The sequence below is a fragment of the Trifolium pratense genome, linkage group LG1 (genome assembly GCF_020283565.1).
Source record: "Trifolium pratense cultivar HEN17-A07 linkage group LG1, ARS_RC_1.1, whole genome shotgun sequence".
NCBI classification, from domain to species: domain Eukaryota; kingdom Viridiplantae; phylum Streptophyta; class Magnoliopsida; order Fabales; family Fabaceae; genus Trifolium; species Trifolium pratense.
Genome location: NC_060059.1, coordinates 25,961,058 through 25,986,148, shown reverse-complemented (window position 1 = coordinate 25,986,148; position 25,091 = coordinate 25,961,058). Strand labels below are relative to the sequence as shown.

Genomic DNA, 25,091 nt, shown 5'->3' with positions numbered 1-25,091 from the left:
AGCTAATTGCAACTCGCAAGCAAGCACTGCACAAACATTGGACATATCCGGTTAATTTTCAGCAACAGTATTTTGTATTGTTATTGGTTCTCTTTCTCTTCAAGATAACAAATCAAATCGTTATTCATTTCATTACTACAACACCCTCCGCCATGGTAACACTCACCCTCTTCAACGACATCTCATTTCCACCCACACAAACCCTTCTCCGCCCTTACCTCCATTCCCCTTTCTCCTCACTCAATCCAAAATCAAAATCCATTCACAAAAATCACTCTAACCCTATTCTCCGTCTTCGTTGTTCCATTGCGGAAGAATCCACCGCATCTCCGACTAAAACCACCTTGAAATCAGATTCCGGTGCTAGAAACCACTCACGTGTTGATTGTGTAGTTGTTGGTGGTGGTATCAGTGGACTCTGTATCGCTCAGGCTCTTTCTACCAAACACGCTGATGGTGTCCCTAATGTTGTTGTTACTGAGGCTAGAGATAGAGTTGGTGGGAATATTATTACTGTTGAGAGAGATGGATTTCTTTGGGAAGAAGGTCCTAACAGTTTTCAACCGTCTGATCCTATGCTTACCATGGTGGTATGTTGTGATTAATTAATGTTCTCTTTCTTTTAAGAGCTTCATTGGCAATGTGGTGTATGCAATTGGTTGAAATTGATTTTGTTTGAATAAATAGTTATTTTTGTCTTTAAATGTGTTAGTGTTGTCACTATAGTTTCTCGAATGGGCAAACCGTAAGCCGTTTTGATCCCTGAAAGTGCAGCTCACTGTTATATTGGTCCCTGAATGTATAGACATTGAGAACACATCCACGAGTGTTTCATTTATTAGTAGTCATTTTGGGGTCCTCGAATCTGTTTTTAGGTAGTCAATTTAGTATTTAAAGGTGTTTTTCGATGGTCAATTTATTCCATAATATTTTTTTAAAGAAGTTAAATTAGCCCACCCAAATTGGCACTAGAGAGAATCGAACCTGAGACCTTAAGGAGGAGCACACTCCCAGGTCCCAAGCCAATACCACCAAACCAACCCAAGTGGGATGTAGATTCCATAAAATTAGTAACAAAAAAGATGCTAGGGATGTAGATTTGCAATTTTGGTACATTCAGGGCTAATGTGACAACGAATTACACTTCCAAGGACCAAAATGGTTGTTTGGCTGTTCTCGAATGCATCATAATAACTATATAAAACACAAATATGTCATTTGTTGGTCAGTTTGGTCCTCGTATGTGTATTTAGTTGGTTAGTTTGGTTTCTGGATGTGTTACCTACTGTTAGTCAGTTTGGTGAATGAAAAAGATATACTCAAATCAAAGATGTTTTTGTAATTTTGAAATGTCTAGAGAATATATTGACATCGTCTCACACATGCTGGTAATGTGGTTTTGGTTGTTTCATTTGGCAGGTGGACAGTGGTTTGAAGGATGATCTTGTTCTGGGAGATCCTGATGCGCCTAGATTTGTGTTGTGGAATGGGAAATTGAGGCCGGTGCCGGGAAAGCCAACTGATTTGCCTTTCTTTGATTTAATGAGCATTGGTGGCAAGCTCAGAGCTGGTTTTGGAGCACTTGGCATTCGCCCTCCTCCTCCAGTGTGTTCTCTTTTGATATCCTTCTTTTGTTTAATTATTATTACTTTGTGTCTAATGAAATATCTGGAACTAGGAGATAAATAAATGCAAGTATTCTTAATTGGATTTTCTCATATGATATAATATTGACGAAGGTGACAGGGTCGTGAGGAATCAGTTGAAGAATTTGTGCGTCGTAATCTTGGTGCTGAAGTTTTTGAACGCTTGATAGAGCCTTTCTGTTCAGGTTAGAGACACCAATCTTTGCCATTGTCATGTTTTCAACAGTTATTCTTTTCAACCTTTTAACCAACTTCCTACTATTATGTTTTGGTAGAGATTTCTGTATTATATAAGGGGTTTGGACCCTAATATTGAGTCCTTGGCGAATAAAATGGAATACATCATGATAACTGATTTTTGGCCTAGTAGAATGAGAAGTTTCTTAGACTCCCCAAAGTATTTCAAATCCATCCTCACACCCATCTCTTGAAAAATGAAATTGAAAATTTGCATAGAATATAATATAGGTTAAAACTTTGGGAATTTTTTCTTAAAAATTATGGCTATACTTCTATGTTCACATCGAATTTGAAACATAAGTGGCTACACTTTCTGAATGTTGTTTTAATTTAAGGCGTAATTGATTACAATTTTAGTCCCTCTAGCTTGAGCTGTGTGATTTTGGTCTCTAGTTGTTTTTGAGCGGTTTTAGTTGCTCATGTTTTTAATTGGTTTTCAATTAAGTCCCTCCATCCCTTTTCATTTGTTTAAAACTCTCAAATTCTCATAATCTATTAAAAAAAAATCACAATTTGAATTGATTAAATTGTTTTAAATACTGTTTCACTTAAAATTCACCAATTAAAATATCTAACTTAATTTTAAACAAAAGAAATCCGAAATCTTCTATTGAAATCCTAATTTTACGTTCTACAAAATTCTTCAAATTTATCAATGCTTTTACTTTTGAACTCTTGATTTTACTTCATATCTCAAATCCATCATTTGCCTTGAGTATTTAGTTAAGAAATAAGACCTTGAAGGATTTATGTGAAAAACAATTGATGATAATATTTGATTAATATTTAAAATAGAGGGATTAAAATCGCTTGAAAAAAGCTAGAGGGACCAAAGTCGCATGTAGCTTAAACTAGGCTAAAAGTGTAATTAAGCTTTAATTTGATAAGTGCACCGTTTTCCCTTTCTTCCCATATTTCCTTTTATAAACGATATTGAAATATATCGACAAATCAACAATTAGACAAGCACTTACTTCAAGAGGTGACAAGCTTACTTCATCTTGCTTGCTTTTCTTTCCTGTTATGAATTTTCTATGTCTGCCTTAATGTATCGTAAATCCTGTTTAGCTGATTTTGTCATATACAGGTGTCTATGCTGGTGATCCTTCAAAATTAAGTATGAAGGCAGCTTTCGGGAAAGTGTGGAGGCTGGAACAAAATGGCGGTAGCATTATTGGTGGCGCCTTCAAAGCAATACAAGAGAGAAATGGAGCTTCAAAACCACCTCGTGATCCGTAAAAATATATTTGCTCAGAGTCTTTGGATATTTGCCATAATTGATGGGTTAGTTCACTGATTGCAATAATTATGTAGGCGTCTGCCAAAGCCAAAGGGTCAAACTGTTGGATCATTCCGGAAGGGACTTACCATGTTGCCAAATGCAATTTCTGCTAGGTATTCTTTGTTGTGTTATACCAATGTTCTAGTTCATTCACCAGTATTAACGTGAGTGATGTTCCTAGTGACTTGTGTTCCTGTAACCTGTTGACAGGTTAGGTAACAAGGTGAAGTTATCTTGGAAGCTTTTAAGCATTAGTAAACTGGATAATGGAGAGTACAATTTGACTTATGAAACCCCAGAAGGAGTTGTTTCCTTGCAGAGCAAGTCTGTTGTCATGACCATTCCTTCCCATATTGCTAGTCCATTGCTGCGTCCTTTGTCTGTAAGTTTCTCTCAATGTTCTATGTCCTATTAGTTGAATAATTGGACTTGGTCCATATGTCTGATTGAATTTGTGTCTGTGTGAAAGGTACCTTACTGTAGGTCTGTAGTTTTCTATGCTTGCGTGTCTTTTGCCTCTTTGCATGTTTGAGTGTTTATTGTGTGTGCAGTGTGCTCATGCATTTGTATTTGCTTTTGTGCCCAAGATTTCACATGTCACTATTTGTCATCCTCTGAACTTTTATAGAAAAATAATTTCTTTCCTATGCAACATATGCATAATTTTGACTTACTATGCAGAAGAGTTGTTTTCTTTCCAAAAACTTACAACTAGATAATTTTGTTTGGGGTTTCTTTAGTGATTAGCAGTTTCTCAGGTAGACCATAGACAGTTTTCAGAATCAAACTAGCACAGGAGGACAACAATTTGGCGTACTGTTGAATATGTGGATACCTATAAGTCTGAATAAACCAGTCTTATCATATCAATCACAGTTCCATGTTTATTTGTGCCTGAGCCTGACTGTGAAATTACCGTTTTTTGAGAAATTTAGAAAACATTGTAATATTTTAGGGTAATGTAGTGGTATACAGTATACTGGTAGTGATATGTGAGGTAAGCCTGCACACAAAATATCAGCAATGTGTCCAGCCATTCCTTAGATCCCACATAGCAGAAGCTATATAGAACTAGGTTCCTTAAATATCAGTTGTCTACTTTTAAAGCCAGGGTTTCAGGATCAGGACATCCACATTCCCTTGTGAGACAGGCTTTGGCTTGAGACTAATAATAACAAAAAATGCTCCTCAACAAATAAGTTATTTTCTGAATGCCCAATTTATGGCATGACAGTCGCCAACATATAAATTGAGGCACTTATGCCTGATTGAATTTCAATATCTCTTGCAGCCTACTGCTGCAGATGCACTTTCAAAGTTTTATTACCCTCCAGTTGCTGCAGTTTCCATTTCCTATCCAAAAGAAGCCATTAGATCAGAATGCTTGATAGATGGCGAATTGAAGGGATTTGGTCAATTGCATCCACGAAGCCAAGGAGTGCAAACATTAGGTAAATATCTGATTTTATAATGCAAAAGTGGAAGGTCACTGCACCTTAAGGTGCCACACTTTTTATTTTTATTTTTAATTATTACCATCCAAGTATAAATTATGGACTGCAGAATGTGTTGTAGTGTTTTGCCAGGTTTGGTAATGATAACATATTTGTGGCCTTGACAGGAACTATATACAGCTCATCACTTTTCCCTAACCGAGCACCACCTGGAAGGGTTCTGCTCTTGAATTACATTGGAGGGGCTACAAATTCTGGGATTTTATCAAAGGTAGGATATTTATATTCAACATGAACATCTAACATAAATGCCGTTGTTTGAGCTGTTATGGTGTCAAATTAGGCGAAAGTGAACTAGGCTCTTTTCCTTCTTTTTTTTGGTTGGAAACTGCATGGACAGTAAAGGACAACTAATGATTTTCATAACTGGGTTATTTGGCTGTTTCAAATGTTTACACTTCTCTGCACAAATAATACTTTTTTAGATTTAGTTTCTTATGAGAATATTTGAAATCTTAATTCTTAGTCAAAGGAGGACTTTTCCATAGAAGAATACTATAGGCCTCTGTTCTGCTTCATTATGTCTCGACTCTTGATGATTGGTGGTTCTGGGTTTTAGGCATCATCTCTGTTATTTTATCTTATATGCTTGGATCCATACTTGTTACATATTTTACATAGTTCTGGGTTTTAGCCTTTAGGCATCACCTCTGTTATTTGGTCTTATATGACTGGATCCATACCTGTTACATATTTTACATACCTGCATTAATTATTTTGTTAAAATGAAACAAGATTCATTTCTCTATCTGTATTTTAGATTTGTTTTCTTTCTTTTTTAGTTACTCCTAAAGCCTTTTGTTTAATTGCAGACGGAGAGTGAACTCGTTGAAGCAGTTGACCGAGATTTGAGACAAATCCTTATAAACCCAAATGCTCCGGATCCAATTGTTTTGGGGGTGAGAGTGTGGCCTCAAGCTATTCCACAGTTCTTAATTGGACATCTTGATCTCCTAGATGTTGCTAAATCTTCTCTAAAAACTACTGGGTTCGACGGGCTATTCCTTGGTGGCAACTATGTGTCTGGTGTTGCCTTGGGACGGTGTGTTGAGGGAGCCTATGAGATAGCAGCTGAAATAAACGATTTTATCTCGCAGAGAGTGTACAAGTAACGGCAATATTTTCATGAAATGAGTGGGACCCCTCGTGTTCCATTGAATTGTAATGACAAAGTTTCTCAAATTTATTGTATTAGGTTCTGGGTGGCTTCTGTTGCAGGTAATGTTTCATCTACTTGACATACATTAAGAAAGGTAGCTATCAGTTTGCCACCCTTTTGTAGATTTTGACTTGGTATATGTAAATCCAGGCAATGTTTTGAAATAATTGCATAAGTTTGATTATTGCAAGGTTTATGTCTTCAAATACCATACAATACTCAAATCAAAATTGACCTACCAAGAAGTGGTTTCTATTCTATGACCTTATTACTAGCTGTTTAGTATTCGACTATTCGTCCTAGTGGGAACATAGTATTTACATGGGAGAGATTTCAAAAGTAGAATTCTAGAAAGTTTGACCAATGAATATAACTGAGGATTACAATTTCAAAGGAAATGAGCAATGATGACGGTGAAGGCAAGTAGTAATGAAAAACAAGGCGTTAGAACAGGAATGATAAAGACATTTGGAAGATTTGGTCTTGACATAGGTAGACAAATTAGTGAGAGTATTTAAGAAAAAGTGGAAATGTGTTACACCATGCTTTTCTAAGGTTCAACACAAAAGACTCTATTGGGAGACCAAATGACACTTTGATGGCTGATCCAAATAACTTGACTGTTAGGATGTTGGGGAACATTTTACCTTTTTACATCGTTTCAACAAAAATTCCTCTTTAAATAGCAGTCGCCATATCTTTAGATAGTAGTAGTAGTACAACAATACAACTAAACTTTGTTAATGAACCATAACATGAAAATTGCGTTAGATTAGATACGTGAAAGAGTGATGTGACATGTCGACCTTTCTTTAATTGCGAAAAAAAGAGTACTTTTTAATTATTTTATTTCAAAAAATTATTATTCAAAAAATTAAACATTTTTTATGATAAGAAATTAAACATTTCAAATTCAAATGCATTCACTCTACATGTTTTTATAAATATTTACTATTTAATTTTTTTAAAAGAGTATCTTAGCATTTTCCTAAAAATAATTATATGATAATGTACTAAAGAATAAACAAATTATTTAAATATTTCTAATTTTAAGAAAATATCTTTTTTAAATATTTTTTATTAGAATTTTTTTTATAACTTTTTTGAGACTTTTTTTTTAAAAAAAATTATGATGTAGGCTCCACAACTTGGGTAGATTTTAGGCTAGTGCCCCTCCTAAGTGCAATGGAGGTCACTTATTTAGTTATACTTTTAAACAAAATTAATTAACTTCTCATTCTATCAAATGAATATGCTAAAATTTGTCCCCAAAAAAAAATGAATATGCTAAAAATTAATACTATTAAAATAATATACTTTTTTTTAAAGAAAATACTCTAATACTCTAATAATTAAATACTCTCTTTGAAACAAAGGACTAGTAATAAACAGCATTTATTTAAAGTACTCGTATGTGTAGTATTGAATGGAACTTTTTTTATAAAAATTATTGTATTTTCCTTTATACTGTTGATTGCCTGTCCCCAAAACGATATCTCACGCACATCATTTTATAACTATGAAAAGAAAAACATTTTTTAGTGCAAATAAAATAAAAGACATTAATACTTTAATAGATTCAGTCTTGTCATGTAGCAGTTCACGAGATGTGACCATAATCTTTTTGTTCTTTAGCATTCTCAAATTGCTACACAAAAAACACAAATTAGTAAAAAATAAAATCAAATAAAATAAAACGAAACGGCCTGAAAAGAAGAAATAAATACACACAACTACTCATTACACTGAAATGTGGTTTGTCTGGTAATAGTTAATTCTTGAAAAGGAATGAAAGAATATATGTAGAATTTTTGTTCCCACATTTTCTACCCACTTCATGGAGTTAGAGTACCCATCAACATGTTTTCCTTGGTACGTAGCAATATTCTTAACCTCACTTCTACCAATGTCCTTATACTCCATATTTTGGTCTCGGCCACCAAGGTCCCTCACGAGCAATGCCATGATTATACTAGTAGTATAGTACTACATTGGACATTCATTAGATATTGGACATTAGTACCTTGTATTCAATGTATTGTATGGTTTCAAGTTAAATATATGTCTTCTTGTCAATTTGATTTTTCCCCTTCAATTGTCTCACTATATTGCTGAGATCACTCACTTTGTCTAACTATTTTTCACTTGACAACAACTATTGTCTCTAATTTAAGTATTTTCATCATTCATATCTTTAACTTATGTTGTTTTGTTCTATTCTAAAGGTTGAACTTGAGTCATATATTGCATAAAGTTAAACTTATTAATTTTAGGACGTGAAGTCTATGTTAGAAGTCTCATATTGAATAAACTAAATTTGTTGATTAAGTATTTAAGTCACAAAATTCTTCCATCTAATAAATTAGTTTTTTGAGTTGAACTTGGATAAGTCTTAATAATTGGTGATTTCATCGAAAGTCAAATTAACACGTTTAGTCTAGCAAGTTTGGCGACCAAGCTTGACAATCAACAAATAAGTAACTTTTTCAATTAAATTTTCTTCAAAATAATATTTATAGAAATTTTGACAGAGTATCCTTTGCGTTTTCAAAAGCTCTATTCAAAAGCTCGACGAATGTACTTAAACTAAATGTTAAATCCTAGTCAAATAATCTATAATCTCCCCGGTGGGTCATAATTCTTTGGAGTTTGTGGTAAAACTTGTAACAAATTAATCCATGACAATGTCTTTCCACTTCCATTCAAGTGCTTCAACAAGTTGAAGTTTTTGGTGCCCAACTTTTACTTCTCGACAAACAAACACTTCATTAAAAGGTAGAAAAAGAAAGTTTTTGGTGGTCACAAGAATAGAAGTTTTTGGTGGTTAACTTGTGCCCTTGAGGCACATGTTAAGGAAGCAAAAATAGAAATTATTAAATGCTAATTTGTGCATTTTGACTTTTGAAGCATTAAATTTCTTGTATCATTAAATGTTGAATTTCTATTTTGGTATATCTTAACATGTGCCCTAAGGGCACATGTTAACAAGACCCTTTAGTGATTTTATTTGGTCATATATACATGTTTAATTAAAGTTGGAAAAAGAAAATAAATAATGTGTATTTTTAAAATAATTAGTATTTTCATACTGAGATTGGTAGAATGAACATTTTTATCTATATTAGAATTGAATTAGTCTCCTCTAAAAGTGGGTGATTAGTGATTACATTAGAATGTAAAATGAGTAATATCATCCATTAATTAACACTTTTACAGTTCAAAAATATAAGCAAATAGCTTGTTCTTTTTTATTTTTTTTATTTCATATATACATATAGCTTGTTCTTTTTATTTCATATATACATATAGCTTGTTCTTTTTTTTTTAACACTTTTACAGTTCAAAAATATAAGCAAATAGCTTGTTCTTTTTTATTTTTTTTATTTCATATATACACATAACTAACCTGTAACCAATTTTTATTTCATATATACATATAGCTTGTTTTTTTTTTTATATATATTTGGTCAAATAGCCTGGTGGCTAGAAAATTCACCTTAAAGATGAATAAGTGGAGTGTCCCGAGTTCGAACTCGGACTCCTGCACATATAATGCGATATCCCTACCAGCTGAGCTAAACTCACAGGGACACATATAACTTGTTCTTATTGATTGATCGATGGATAAATACTTCTAAATTATCAAAGAGTAAATTAAAAAAAATATATAAGTAGGTACGTTATAACAAATTATTTTATTCACTTTATATTTTACTCACTTTAAAAAATCCAAATGGAATCCAACTTACAATTTTAATCCGTCCGTCTCAAAATATAAGAACTCGTTTGACACTGCACGTATATCAATGCATAATTTTGATTACGAATATCATTCTCTATTAGTAAAAATTATAGAAATTTGATATTTTAAAAATATTCACCGAAACAAATCAAACAAGATCTTATATGATTATATTTACATTTATATACTTTTAGAAAAATAAGGTCTAAACAAGACATATAAATAATGTATTTAGTCAAAATGAGTCTTATAAAATAAAACTGAGGGAGTAACTGGATTTGGATCTTCTCCAATTTTCCCTTATGTTTTCTCTCTTTTTGTTTAATCCAATGGTTGATAAAGAAAGAGATAGAATCAAGTATTATCAACCATTGGATTAAACAAAAAGAGAAAAAGCATGAGAGAAAATTAGAGAGAATTCAAATCCGAAGTACTAACTACTTCCTCTGGCCTTAATTATAAGCAAAAACTCACCTTTTAGATTCATTGAATGAATGATGTATCTGGACTACAATATAATTCAGATATATTTCTTATTCAATGAACCTAAAAAATGAACATTTGCTTATAATTAAGATCGGGGAGTACGTAATACATGAGTTTTGATGGTATTTATGACTTTGGTTAAAAAAAGTAGAAGCTGTCAATGGCAATGTACGCTTCTTTTTATTTATTGACACCTGTAGTTGTCGGGTAGCATGGCAACATTTATGGTCTACACAAACAAATTGCATAGGACCAACAAAAAAGACTAGACTAGTATGCGTGGTGGCGCTGCACCTTAAAAAAGTCCCCTCTTCATCATAGACACTACCCCTACTTGTTTGTTTACATTATTATTATTATTATTTAAACCTTAAGCTGGCGGCTTATTCTTTCTACCACTCCTCCTACAATATTCTATATTCTATAGTCTCTACCTAATTCCACAATGGGCAAAGGTTCTGCTTCTTCATCCTCATCTTCCAATGGTAGAAGAAAGAAACATAATACCTCCAATGTTTCATCATCCATCACACATCAAAATTCTGACCAACATCTTTGTCCTGATCTTAACCTTGGTTTGAGCATTTCTCATCAATATGTTCATTCTTCCAATTCAAGGTATGTCATGTCACTATTAATTAATAGTCTTGTGTTCGATATGAGTCTGGACAGACAATCTTCACTTTACAAGCTGTTGAGTTAACGGTTGTGTATTTGGTTTATTTTATTAGGGGACATTGGCAACCAATGCAGCAACAAGCTTATGAAGTGAATGATTGCAATGATTACAACAGTTTCTTTGTGAAGGTTTATATGGAAGGCATTCCAATTGGGAGAAAACTCAATTTATTAGCTCATGGTTGTTATGAAGAGCTAGTAAATACTCTTGAACAAATGTTTGACACTACTATTCTATGTATGTAAATACCCTTAATTATCTACTATTGTATTTTTAATTAGTAATAATAACAATGAAATTAATGTTTGATGTTTTTTGAACAGGGGGAACTGAGATGGATGGAATGCAATCAGAGAGATGTCATGTGCTAACTTATGAAGATGGAGAAGGAGATTTGATTATGGTTGGAGATGTCCCTTGGGAGTAAGTTAACTTTTAACTTTTTCACTCCTTTCTTGCTTGCATGTTTGAATTGAATACAATTTTCGCAGAATCGTTATCATGGTTTTGACAAACGTTACACTTTGGAGCTTTAACAAATCACACGACTCAATGTCAATTTTATGCACTGACACATTATACAATTCTCTTATGAAATTTGGCGGAATCATCGTGCTAATGAGATTTTTTTATGAAAGTTTCAATATGGTGAATTTAAAGATGCATTAACATGTTAAATTATCTTTCAATTTGTGAATTAATTAATTTATTAACTCTTTTTTGGTCATGTAGGATGTTCTTATCATCGGTGAAGAGGTTGAAGATCACAAGAGTTGATGCTTTCGGATTTTGAATGTTGATCAGAAGCATGCATATATATTTGATGAAGATCAAACTTCGTCCAAGACAAATGAAGACTCAAATTTAGTGATTAGAGATAACCAAAATGTTAATCTTAGATTATGTTTGAGGAAAGTCATTTTAAGATTAGGTCCATTTTAAATTTTGCAGGTTAATATAAGAATCTTATTTTAATCATTTTTTTTGTTCCTTTTATGAAATTCCTAAATGAATAAAAAAAAAAATCTACTAGAGACCATAAAATACTTTTTGTCCACGCCTCAAATTGCTTTAGTTGTTTAAAGTTTGTGGAAGTCAACTTTTGGCTTGTATGTTGCCGACATAATCTCGGCTTTGTTAAGATCCTGTTCCTCTGCACATTCCACAAGAAAAAAAAAATCAACAATGAAAAGGATAATTGCACAAAAATATACGAGGACACAAGGAAGCAAAGTTGAAAATTGTAGTAGCAGGTAGTGTGAATGAGGAATGAGGATGAATTTTGGCATTAAATGTTGTGTTAAGAATCACAAATTTTTCATATTATTCCGTAACAATATACAAGCAAAAAACACATTTTTAGGTATCTGACGTATGATACAGACCAGATACATTGAATATGCAATAAATCTAAAAAGATGATTTTTACTTATATATTGTCATGGAGGGAGTAGTATAACTTCTATTGAGGGAAACATTAGAAATAATATAATTGATAGCGGATCTTCAATCTATTTTCTTAATATCTTGAAACCTGCAATTTTTTCTGTAAAATCACATAGTGTTAAGAAATGACACTCTGAATGATAAGTTTGCACTAGTCAGACCAAGACTTATCTCAAGACGTGAGGATATGTTGTACAGAACTATTGTAAATATGTATACCAATACTATGCGGCAACCAACTACAAATTTGATTGGCGAAAAGACACATGCAAATTAAAAGAGATGCAGAGAGGTTTACTGGATAACACCGCAAAAATTACATTTAGAAACAATAACACAATCTCTAGAACACAGATTTTCATCAGTAGGTAACTTTTATCCAGTTGGTGGAATATCTTTGTGTCAAACCATTTTGGTCCAAGGGAGCAACGGACCAAAATGCCTTTGAAACTTATAAATCTCTTTAAAATTAAGAGAATCATCAATACTATATATGAGTCTCCAAACAAGCTTGTTAGGAAATTTAACTTTAGGAATAATTATCTTGCTGAGTAAATTATCAAATTTGGAATGTTTTGCATAATAGAAGCAAGAATGTGCCATTGATCATTGAGAATGAAATCTCTCACCTTAGCATTAGAATAAGGCTAGAATCACTAGAAAGACAAGTATAACACCCCGAATTTTGATCCAAACTGACATTACACTTAATTCTTTTATTTTTAGGAAAATATTACTATATTTTTTTTCTTATAAAATAAAAAATATGGAAGTTAAATTGTATTTTTATTTTATATAAAAAAATACAGTAGTATTTTTCTAAAAATAAAAGAATTAAGTATAATATGTCTTGGATCAAAATTCGGGTGTTACACAAATCCCTAACCAGTTATCAAACTAGAAGTTAACGGAACTTCCATAACAAGGCATATGAAGTTATCCTTCGCATCTAAAATTTTGCTTTTATTTTATCCTAAATAGAAGAGTGAATGTGATAGTAAATGAAACTTGTTTTCCTAAGAGCATCTTTAGTGGGGGTAAACTAAGTGGGTAAACTAAGTTACTTTTTGTGGGCCCAGAGTGATGTGTAGGATTTAAGAGATTTATAGTTGATTTGAGTAGTTTTTACTTTAATGGTGGTTGGTTATAAAGAACCAAACATTGACCCCACATGTTTATATTTTTTTATTTGTAATTAGTTTTGATTCAAAATTAACATTAATTTAATAGGCATAAAATATTTAAAAAAATGACAAAATAAATATTAAAATAATACATATAACAATAATAAATAAAATTACATTTTCATAGGAATTTAAAATAATACATAACAATAAGCAACAATTACATTTTTAAACAAAATACAAAATAAGATAAAATTTAACTTTCGTTATTCTCATTTTAAACAATTACATTTTGTACAAGGGAACCCCGACTACAATATTCAAAAGGTGATAGTAATAAAGTATTGAGATAATTATTTGAATAGATATGTGGTCATGTGCAATTTTGCTTTGAATAAAATAATAATTATTTGCCTTTTGTTGCCGTTGGCTATTTAGAGCATGTACAGAAAAGTTAGTTCACTTGCTATGCCATGTCATACATCTTTATTGCAAGTTCCTTGTTATTTACGTTGGCTATAAGCAATTTTGGTGTTAGTTCACCGGCGCTAAACATGCTCTAAGGACTCTAGATCTAAGGAACCAGGCTCACTCCCATCCAAGCTTCATCATAGTCTCTTCATTGATGCTTTTGAGAAATCTAATGCCCAAACCTCCTTTAAGAGTAGGTGTACAAACTTTATAATAAGCCACGGTAAAAAATTTCCAACTATTAAGCGCCTGTTTGGTTCCGCGTTTGTAACCCCTAGACGTGCGTTTTAATGCCATCACCGTGATTTTTCAGTTTTTCAACATGTTTGGCTCTTCTTTGTAAAATCGATTTAGTCTTCCAAAAGCAATTCTAGGAGAAGCTCCAAATCCTAGCTTCTGCGTTGAGTCTCAAATCAATTCTTCTTTACTGTTGGTTTGACAGTTAATAAACTCATTTTCTTCCTTTTTTGCCCTCACCTACATATCTATCTATTTACCCTTGGATCTATCTCGCTTTTTCTCTCCAAATTCCTGCAAACAACTTTCTGATTCACATCACTCAGATTCACTCCTTCAACTAGTTGCATGTTTCCGTTTCCATTAGAAACCCACAATCATACGATCTGTTTTTTCCCTTGTAAGCTTGAGTTGAGGCCATTACACAAGTGTTGAGTGATGGAGAAATCATAGAATGGTAGAGAAATATTGAAATTTTAGGGGAAGGAGAAATGGTAGAAGAGTATTAATGTCCAAACAAATATCAAAAGGGTAGAAAGCCATGGAAGGCTATGAAGAAATGGGATAGAGAGACGCGAGAGTCGAGAAATGGAAAAGAAGGTTATGGGATAATGATTTAATTGGATTTTTTTAACTAATAGGTTGGGCTTAAGATTTTATTTTCGGTGATAATTTTTAAGTGTGTTGTTTAAAATTTATTTATTAGTTATAATATAATTAAAGACCCTTTTTGGTAATTGCACATTCAAAAGTAATTTTGATTCAAATCATCCAAACAACATCAAATGTTGATAATCACTTTTACATTGATATATACAAACATAATTCTATCAAACTCAATTCTACCAAACTCAATTCTAGTTACCGCTAAACCAAACACACACTATGTGAAAGTGGCTAATGGCAGTGTCATAATAAACACCATCAAATCCCATCTAAACATATATCTAGGACCACACATTATACAAGAAAAAATGATTATAACTCTCATAGTGATAAGTGATCAAATCAGAAAACACAACATGCCTCACGCACACAGTTTGAATCAATTATCCCTCTTTGAATTAAAGCTTTCCTCACTAGTAATTTTTGCATCATTAACCTCCACAAAAAAAAACCATCACCTTGGATGGTACTACCCGTGGTACTCCTTTGAATAATTTTGTAGAATAATTAATAAACATGTTCCATTAAGCTCAACAACAATGAGTAATCCCTCTCACAATGAATCAGTGTAGGGACCCAAACACATGAATCTTACCCCTCCATTTATTTATTTGTTTACCAATCACTACTGTTATTCTTATAAAGGTTATTCTTTTTCTAATTAAACTATATCAATAATTCGTTCAAAAAGCAAGTAAAATTTATTCGCTGATGGTTCCAATCAATTCTTTTTTCTTTTTGAAGAAGCTAAATTAGTCCACCCAAATTGACATCAGAGAGAATCGAACCTGAGACTTTAAAGAAAAGCACACTCTCAGGTTTCAAGCCAATATCATCAAACCAATCCAAGGTTGGTTCAGTCTATTCTTATAAACATTGTGGTAAAAAAACTAATATATAATTAATTAATATTTTTTATTTTTGAAAGTGGTTAATTAGTAAAAAAAAAAAAAGGTGTAAGATTATTTTTTTTATCCTGTGAATTGTGATCAACAACAAGGTGGGTTTTTTGGGGGTGAGAATGTGTGGTTGATTTTGTCTAATAAGGATTGGTTCTGTTCAAGAAAAGAGAAAATTTTACCTCTACCTCTATCCTACAATTTGATATTAACTGAACACAAGTAATGAAAGTTTACCTCATACCCCTCAACTGTACCTTTACCCTAACACTTTTATTAAAATAATTTTGGAACTTATTTGGTGCATCAAACATAATAATGAAATTGTTGGTACACAATAAAAAAAAAATCTAACCATTTCAAAATTTCTGAAATGTATATCAATTCTAGCCATTTTAAAATCCATAATTTCCAGAAAAAAAAAAAGGAAATTCAATTGTGTGTAAAAAATTTAGATGAGTTGAATTTCAAAAGTTCACCAGAATCAGAAAAGACATCAAGACTCAGAAAAGACATCAAGACTCAACTAACGCTTATAAATATACTTATATATTGCCGACTAATAAGATCGATCCCTAAAAGTGAGAGTTGGAGTTGAACTCACATCCTTGTTGAAGTTGAAATTTTGTTTTTATTTGTTATACTTAAAGGGTATTTTAGAAAGTTCATAATGTTTGTGGGGTATTTGGTATAAATGAAGGAGTATACTAATAAGGTAAAAAATTTCATTAGATGAAAGGCCTGAAAAGTTCAACCCAACCCAACCCAACCCAATCCATGAGGAGAATGGGTCCCACAAAATTTGTCTTGTTTTGGAAACAAAAACCGCAAAGCGACAAAACCGAAAGAAAAACATGAATGAGCGCGGTTGAGTTCATTCAATTTTGAAAACAAAATACGACCGTTGACGAGTAACATCTTCTTCTTCATCAACCAAAACAAAAAAAACAAAAAAAAACACACTCTGAAACCAAAAACAAAGAAAACCCATTTCAATTTCATACACACTATGAGACGCCATGGATGGCAACGTCCTCTTCACCCTTTACAGGTAAACCTATACTTTCTATTTTCCCCAATTCTTCATTTTAAATTAACAAAATTTGATTTTTTTATTTTTTTTTTCATTAATCTGTGATTGAAAATGTGACAGTTTGTAGGAATGGGGATTTATAGTTTTCTGGTGGTGTGTTTCTATACTTTTCTCGGACTTTTCCTCGGAAATCGAACGGCTGAGATAACACTCACCTCCATATTTTCTTTCATGGTAATTTATTTATTAATATCTATTCATTTTCAGCTCAAGTTTTGGTCTTGTTATCTATAAGATTCATATATAGCCTAGGCCCTGTTTGGATAACCAACTTAATTTGCAGTTTATAGGATAAGTGATTATCATGATAAGCAATTATGTATAAGCTATTTTTATAACAAAGATAAAATTAAATTGTTTTCGTATATGTTATATAAGCTATTTTCATAAGCTATCTTCCTTGGAGGCTTTATGAAAATAAGCTGAAAATAGCTTATTAACAAATCATAAGTTGTTTTCATAAGTTCTCCCTAACAGTCTCATAAGTGCTTATGTCAGCAGATAAATTCAAATAAGTCAATCCAAACAGACCTTATATACTAGCTATGTATCATCAATGCTATAGATTGAAATGTCTGGTGATTACATTCAATTACTTTCATTTTCCTCGAATTGTTATCAATGGTGTGTATAAATATGTGCATTATAGTATACTAGTAATGATAAATTTATTGTTTTGCGTAGGCAATCGCGGTTATGTTTCTGTTTGTGAGGTGTACGGCGATTGATCCAACAGATAGAACCAGTTTCAAGAAGAAGAAGGAGAAAACCAAAAAGAATGTGATTCTGAAGCTGAATTACGGATTCATTTTAGGCCAGATTGTGTTGAGGTTTTTCAGGAGGGTGGAAAAGAAGTTGCTTAGGACGTTCATTAAGAGGAAGTACCTTGATCCGATGAAGACAAGTACACAAGTGGAGCCTCTTCTCCCATTTCCATTTGTTATGAAAGATGATGATAATGCTATTGCTCCTGATCTTAAAGAAGATGACATCTCATTTTGCACACTTTGTGATTTTGAGGTTCCTTAATTACTTTTACTTTGACAGCTTCTCATGTGTCACATATTTTTTATCTTAAAGTGTGTAGCTTGTGTAAATAAAAGTTATAAAACTGTGTTCTTTTGTGAATCAGGTGAAAAAGCTCAGTAAGCACTGCAGAACTTGTAATCGTTGCGTTGAAGGGTTTGATCACCATTGCAGGGTCAGTATCTCTTAGGCTTCTGGCATTTGTAAATTCTTTGAGCTCTTTCATTATTAATATATTTTTGTTTTCTTCTCTTATTTTCAGTGGTTGAATAACTGTATTGGGAAAAAGAATTACACAACATTCTTTCTTTTGATGATTTTCGTCTTGTTAATGGTTAGTACTCAGTATACAGATAATAGAATTGAATAAAATAGACTCTTCAATTTTAGAACAAGAAAATTTGTTTTGCTTAGATTTAGTTGAATCATTTCCAACACTGTCTGTTATGTGCACAGCTTATCATTGAAGGAGGGACTGCAATTGCTATATTTATCAGATGCTTCGTGGATAAGAGAGGAATAGAAAAAGAGCTTCATAGAAAGCTTTTTGTAGAATTTCCAAGAGAACTTCTTGCCACCATATGTGTAATAGTTATCTGAATTGGTTTTGGAAAATTTTGTATTCTGCACTTGACTTTTGAATATTCGATTTAACATAAACTCTAATTTGCTTTGAACTTCTTGAAATGCTACAGATGTTTCTTCTGCTATTGACAGCTTATAGTTCAGCTGCACTGGGGCAACTTTTCTTCTTTCATGTGCTGCTAATACGAAAGGTAGTTTTGAAATGTCGACTATGATATTGTACTATGTTTCAATATTAAGACAATTAGATTCTTAATGATTTCTTCGTCGAAGGGTTTAGAAAACAAGTGCAAAATAATCAGTTTGACAATTGTTTCAGCCTTTGATTTTCTGTGCAGTTTTTTTTGTTGCTATTGAATCTTATTTGATTTGTTTAAAGGGGATGAGGACCTATGACTATATTCTGGCAATGAGAGAAGAGAATGAAGACATGGAATTGGAACCATTTGATGATTCTGATCTCTCATCAGATGATAGCATTGATTTCGACTCGCCTGAAAAGCCAACACTAATGTCAAGGATTCTATGCAAAGGACAGGTAAGAGTTAGATAAACTGCATCATTTTATGCCTTGATTCTGTCTGAAATCTTACAGGGAAGTTTGTTTCGAGTTTTCAGAGCTCACCTAGGTTATCTATCAAGATTGAAAGAGATACTGAACCTACCCCCTTGATCAACACAAAAAGGTTTCACGTCAGCATTAACCCTTGGAAACTCGTAAAGTTGACCAGAGAAAAAGCTCTACTGGCAGCTGAGAAAGCGAGGGAAAGGCTTGTGCGAGAAAGACCAACGAGGGATCATAGTTCATTAAGACCTCTTCCAGTGGAGACCAAACGCGGACCATTGATGAATATAGATAAAAATATTCTCAATGAGGGATCCGAGTCAATGCCTTGTATAGAAAAAGGGAAACTTCATGTATCACCAGTACGGCTTTCAAGTCCAAGAAGAAGATTTTCTGCAGGCTCGCCAACAGTTTTCTCTAGCAGCAAGATCGCAGCATCTCCGCAAAACAAATATCGAAGCAGTTTTGACTTGAAGTTAGCAGGTGTGTCTAGGGAGCTTGAAACACATATTTCCAGACAGGTCTTATGTTCAGTTATCAGCAAAAATGAAAGTGAAGCATCCCCAAGATAGGCATTGTATTTTATATATTGAGAATTATTCTCATTCTTAGAGAAAGATTTGTTGATATGTCCATTTACTATGTTACATTGATTTATTATAGTTTATACATGGGATTATCAAACTTTTATGTAACATGAATTTGTGTTTATTTATACATGGGATAGTTCCAGTCAATGGAACTGTGAGTATAATTCATTTATCTGTTATTTTCATACCGAGACAATGCAGTCATGTTATTTTTTCAGCTATGTTGTTTTCGAAACTTCGTTTTTATAATTATAAAGGCAAATTATTTCAAACAGGCATTTTCACCACCCAAAAACAGCTTTTGAAAAGAACTTGAGATTATTAGGCTCTTCCTATTGAAAACAAACCAATGCATAATCATGCTGACAAGCCTTTAAAGTAAAGAAGTTGCTATCTGGGTTCTACCTTCTGTTGCGTAATCTCTAATATCGTAAGATTTGAAACTTAAAGGAAAAAGATCAGACTAACTGTATCTCAGCTTTATCAACAGCTAAAGGCATTATTTCCCAGCTTATATTGTTTTTGAATCAATGGATCGGCTAGAAAAAAGCAAGAGATGAACTCATGAAAGCATTCAATTCATATTTCTGATAAATCACTGACTTATTTGTTACTGCACAAAAAGTTACAATAAACAATCATCTATTGATATCATTTTGACAACAACAGATCAGAAACACCATTCAACTTCGTAGATCAGTTAAACTTTATTCTGCTAACAAAACTCACTAATCAAATTTCAGGTACAAGCGAACTTTTGGTAGCATAATGTCTTAAAATCCATATTCCATAACCTACCAAGACGGAAACCAAGCAGCCCTGTTTCGACTACTTGAACTCTTTATGAGATCTGGTAACTTATAACAGTCTGAAAAATGATCAGGGGATATTCTCTCGTTGAGTTGCTCACAAGCTTCCGGAGAAACCAACTCAGAATATCCTTTAATGTAAGAGCAGTTCCATGGAATTTTCGAGCTCACATTAACAGTGATGTTTGATAGACAGATATTGACAAAGTTGTCACCATTAATACCTTGTATAAGGCCGGCGCGTTTGATGTTTTCCCCTATCACATCCTTGACAGTAATCCTTTCTATCACAGGTAGAGCATCCGGATCATATGTGTCATCAGGATGCTCTCCATACAAACCACTGAACCTTATAGCAATACTTACATTAACCAATGTCATGTTGGAGATATATACATTTTTAACATAACCTCCCCTTCCGGGAGAAGTCTTTATTCTAATTGCACTATGTGAATCAAATATGTAAATATCTTCTGCATGAACTTCTGAAACACCTCCGGACATCTCACTTCCGATAGCAATCCCAGAACTCGTTGTCTTCCCAGTGAGCCTGCGGATGATAATGTTTGTACTCGGTCGACCAAATGAAATTCCATATTCATCCCATCCACTTTTGATGGAAATCAAATCATCTCCGGTGCTTATATAGCAGTCTTCAATGCACACATCATCAGAAGAATCTGGACACAAAAGTTATATTATGAGAATCTGACAAATCTTTCAAAAATTGATCAAGAATATTTAAGCATTGTCAATTACATAGGGTATTGCTTTCTAGCCTAAGGGAGAAAATTGACCTGGATCAATCCCATCTGTATTTGGTGAGCTAGGAGGAGCAAGGATTGTGACATTCTGAACTCTAACATGGCTGTTCATAAGAAAACAATAGTCTCAGATATCCCATAATCATGAAAGCGTTGCTATTGCGCAGTCTTAAAATGGTAATGAAAGTTTAAAATATAAACTCAATCGTTCTCAAGGGAACAAACCTGCAATATACAGGATGAATTGTCCAAAATGGTGAATTCAAGAAGGTTAAATTTGAAATGAGAACCTCTGTTGAATTCATCATCTCGACTAAATGAGGGCGTGTATGGTCCAGTGTTTTGTTACGAAATTTATTCCACCAGATACTCCCTTGACCATCTATAGTTCCATTGTTACCTTTCATTGGAACACCAAATAGCATCAATATATCAAAAAATATGTATAGTATAGAAGATTATTATTCTTCATTGAATATTATCAACCTGTTATGATGACATCAGTTAAATTGTTCCCATAAATGAGGCTTCTGTGCCGTCCACCCGGCAACTCCCTTCCCCTGCCATATGATGGTAGAGGATCCACAACCGGCCAATCTTCAGAGTTCTGTAACAGACATGATACAACATTTGTTTCACACACTATATATATTGTAATGGATACCACATGCTTCGAAACAAATTAAACTACCAAGTTTAGTGGATCTCATCCCAAAAACTAGCTCAAAGGATCAGGGTGCCCAAACACTATACATCTAATGTCCGAGAACCTGACTGTTAAATGTGTTTGGATCTCGTCCCAAAAGCTAGTTTAAAATATGAAGGTGTCCAAACACATTTATACATCGAATAGCCCGAGACCTAAGCAACGTGAGACTCCAAAAACTAGCTCAAAGGATCAGGGTGCCCAAACACTATACATCTAATGTCCGAGAACCTGACTGTTAAATGTGTTTGGATCTCGTCCCAAAAGCTAGTTTAAACGTGAGACTCCAGACAAACTCCAAACAACGTCAACACAATGAATCTCTTACCATTGATCCAAGAATTACTGCATCCTTGTCCAACCACAAAGTCAAATGACTGATGAGATCAAAACTACCAGTTAACCACTGACCAGCAGGAACAAAAAGCTTGGCTCCACCTTTGTCAGCATATGAATTTAGGTAAAAGATTGCATTCTGAAACGCCTTTGTATTAAGAGTGATCCCATCACCAACTGCTCCAAATTCAATAATACTAACACTGTGTGGGCGAACTTCCATTGTGTTTATCTGTTTGCAGCTTGAACTGCTGCGAACTGTCCATAAGCTACAACCAATCAATGAAAGTACCAAAAACACATCCACAGCTGAAACTCTCTTCATAAGATAGACAGTGACGCTGACTTTCCAACGGAGAGAGAGAGTTAGGGGTAATATAGGAATTTAACAAACTTATAAGCTTTAATTAAAACAAAAATAAAATAAATAAAGGTACACAGATGTTTGAACCATTGATTTTCTGTTTCCATGATTTTGAAATCTATTTGAAAACAAATTATACTTTTCTGATAAATCCTCAAATATTCAAGGTACACAGATGTTTGAACCATTAAAGTAATGAAATTGAATTTACTGACAAATAACTATTTTTAAAATGACCAACTTTACTACTACTTTACCTTCATATGTGATTGAGTTTGCTTAGAGATGAGCAATTGAGGAACATTTACTATGAATATTGTGCAAAACAATTGGAGAAAACCAAAGTAATCTCAGTTTTAGCAAATAGTTTCAGCTTTTATATTTTAAGTGAACATTGTTTCTTCGAGAGTTAACATTTACTGCTTTGAATGTTTGTGCCATTCCTATGAATGCTTGGTTGATTAAAGATAAATATGAAGTTGGACAATATGAATGCTTGCCATCTAGTACGTCTATCTTTGTAGAGATCTTATGATGATGCCCTTTTCATTAGTAGAATTAAAATCAACCTTTTTGCTTTCTAATATTTGCTTTGCCCATTTTATGGTTTTCAGTGTTAGCTTCACGTGTTGCTTTTGGTTCTGGAGCTCAATCAACTTCTTTCAAATCATATGGTTTTCACAAAAGCGAAGAGCAAGACCAGCGGTGGTGAAAATTCAGCATTCGATGGTATGTCTCCATTAAGGCATTTTCATTTAATAAACTGCCACAAAATGATTTATGCCTGCTGCATGATTCTTCCTTTTATTGACCATGTTTATTTGATGCTTTATGTTAGCGGCCAACACTCGGTGGGATTTAGTCCCACATCGGATAGATAGGATTCTTGATAAGAGTTTATAAAGAGGAGGCAATCCTCACCTTACAAGCCGGTTTTGTAAGGATGAGTTAGGCCTCGATATTCATGACACTTTAACCACAGGTGCAAATGTGAAAGAATACAAAGAACCATGGGTAAGTGTACTGAGTGAAACAAAATATGATGTTTAATTCATTTACGGTTTCTATTTGTTTCCCCTGTGTGTGTGTGTGTGTAACTGCAAGTGTAATTTGTTCATGCTTATTTCATCCTGAAATATTGGTTGTTGGATGTTGCTACAGGACCTTTACAGTGACTATCCATTAGTTCTTCCCTTGAAGAAACCATATTCAGGCAACCCAGGTAAATTCCAGGAATCATCTTTGATATAAAGCAAAAAAGGAAAGAACAATAGTAGAGTAAACTAGATGAAATTTCAATTTGGAAGTTTGTTCTAGCTTTTTACAGAATTATGGTATTTTAGTTTTACAGTTACATTTGTATAGTATGAAACTATGACTCTTCCACTGGAGTTAGTTAGGTTGAAAGTAAAACACACTTCATCTTAACAAACTTTATATTATGCTATGTTGCTAAGTCAAGTGGCTTTAACTTCACTTCACATATTCTTCTGATAGAATATCTTAATGAGGAGGAATTTGGGGAGGCTGCAGAATCCAGAACTTACGATGAAAGCACAGCAAATTCAGCAATAGAGCTTGGCCTTTTGGTAACTAAACTGAACTTTAAGAAATCAAATCTATCAAGTTCAATTTGTTTTAAATTATTATAATAGTGTTTCGAGCAAATTGTTGGCAGGAGGAAAATCCAGAGGCAAGTGCATTCTTCATGAAATTACCACCAGTTATTCCTATGATTAAAAAGGTTCAAGATGTTAAGGAGAACGTTAAGCGTCCTGGAGGTCCTAGAGGTGCTGCGAAGCTCGTCAGGTTGAATGAATTGCCAGCTGGCTTTATTGGCAAAATGATTGTGTATAAGAGTGGTAAAGTTAAGCTGAAACATGGAGACACTCTTTATGATGTAAGTGCTGCATTCATAAGATAAATTCCAAGATGCATATCTAAGCATTATTTTCTCAGTTCCTATTTTCAACCTATGTATCTAGAAAATAACGACATTAGTCAAGAAAGTTGTTTTCGCGGACGACTAATATTTTAGAGGAGTGCTAGCAACACTTAATCTATTAAGTGAGTTATAATGCATAGCTTGACTATAATAATATTGCTCTCTGTTTAAGCTAAAATTGTGTTTTTTATTAAATGGTTGCAGGTTTCGTCAGGTATGAATTGCATATTTTCTCAAGAGTTGGTTGCGATGAATGCTACTGAAAAGCATTGTTGCACAATTGGGGAGATCAACGCGCTTGCTACTGTAACCCCCGACATAGATGCTGCGCTTGATTGTCTGAGTGATTTAGATTTATAATAGTTTTCTTTAAATTCATGAAATTGTTGAAGTTGGATATTCTTAAACAATAGAGATGGAAAATAGAAATAAGTTATGTTTTTAATTTTATTGAACATGAACAAAGATGACAATTTTTGACGAGGAAAGATAATAGTTGTGATATGGAGAACTGATATTTTTAGTGGTTTTGGGCGTTGTGTCCCACCGGACGTGCCAAATTTGTTGTCGAACGTGAAAATTAGCCGAGATGTCAGCTAATAGCTCTTAATTATGATTCCCTTTGCTTCAAGCGATTACAATGAGGAAGGAACTCTGTCCATCAACTATCGATTCTTTAACTCCTCCAAAGATTGTTAAGTACGGAGTTGTGCATTT

The 25,091-nt window shown here is 33.3% G+C and overlaps 4 protein-coding genes and 1 pseudogene across 4 annotated transcripts; 4 read left to right on the top strand and 1 right to left on the bottom strand.

The window, feature by feature from the left end:
• On the top strand, positions 1-6,031 carry LOC123902174 (protoporphyrinogen oxidase 1, chloroplastic). Its single transcript, XM_045951837.1, has 9 exons — positions 1-590; positions 1,420-1,605; positions 1,747-1,831; positions 2,974-3,121; positions 3,201-3,281; positions 3,379-3,550; positions 4,460-4,619; positions 4,790-4,893; positions 5,495-6,031. The coding sequence occupies exons 1-9, from the start codon at positions 153-155 to the stop codon at positions 5,792-5,794; spliced, it is 1,674 nt and encodes a 557-aa protein (XP_045807793.1). The 5' UTR covers positions 1-152; the 3' UTR covers positions 5,795-6,031.
• A 4,381-nt stretch (positions 6,032-10,412) lies between these two features.
• LOC123902173 (auxin-responsive protein IAA30-like) lies at positions 10,413-11,726 on the top strand. The gene is made up of 4 exons (XM_045951836.1): positions 10,413-10,687; positions 10,801-10,985; positions 11,072-11,171; positions 11,481-11,726. Exons 1-4 carry the CDS (start codon positions 10,515-10,517, stop codon positions 11,539-11,541), a joined length of 519 nt encoding a protein of 172 aa, XP_045807792.1. The 5' UTR covers positions 10,413-10,514; the 3' UTR covers positions 11,542-11,726.
• A 4,750-nt stretch (positions 11,727-16,476) lies between these two features.
• LOC123902172 (protein S-acyltransferase 18) lies at positions 16,477-19,719 on the top strand. The gene is made up of 9 exons (XM_045951834.1): positions 16,477-16,642; positions 16,745-16,858; positions 17,369-17,704; positions 17,817-17,885; positions 17,973-18,044; positions 18,167-18,295; positions 18,406-18,486; positions 18,675-18,833; positions 18,914-19,719. Exons 1-9 carry the CDS (start codon positions 16,601-16,603, stop codon positions 19,430-19,432), a joined length of 1,521 nt encoding a protein of 506 aa, XP_045807790.1. The 5' UTR covers positions 16,477-16,600; the 3' UTR covers positions 19,433-19,719.
• Positions 19,720-20,012: 293 nt separating this feature from the next.
• On the bottom strand, positions 20,013-22,559 carry LOC123902171 (probable polygalacturonase). The gene is made up of 5 exons (XM_045951833.1): positions 22,058-22,559; positions 21,510-21,630; positions 21,249-21,423; positions 21,057-21,127; positions 20,013-20,939 (listed from the first exon to the last, which is right to left on the bottom strand). Exons 1-5 carry the CDS (start codon positions 22,388-22,390, stop codon positions 20,245-20,247), a joined length of 1,395 nt encoding a protein of 464 aa, XP_045807789.1. The 5' UTR covers positions 22,391-22,559; the 3' UTR covers positions 20,013-20,244.
• A 315-nt stretch (positions 22,560-22,874) lies between these two features.
• Positions 22,875-24,862, top strand: LOC123891184 (annotated as a pseudogene).
• Positions 24,863-25,091: the final 229 nt, after the last annotated feature.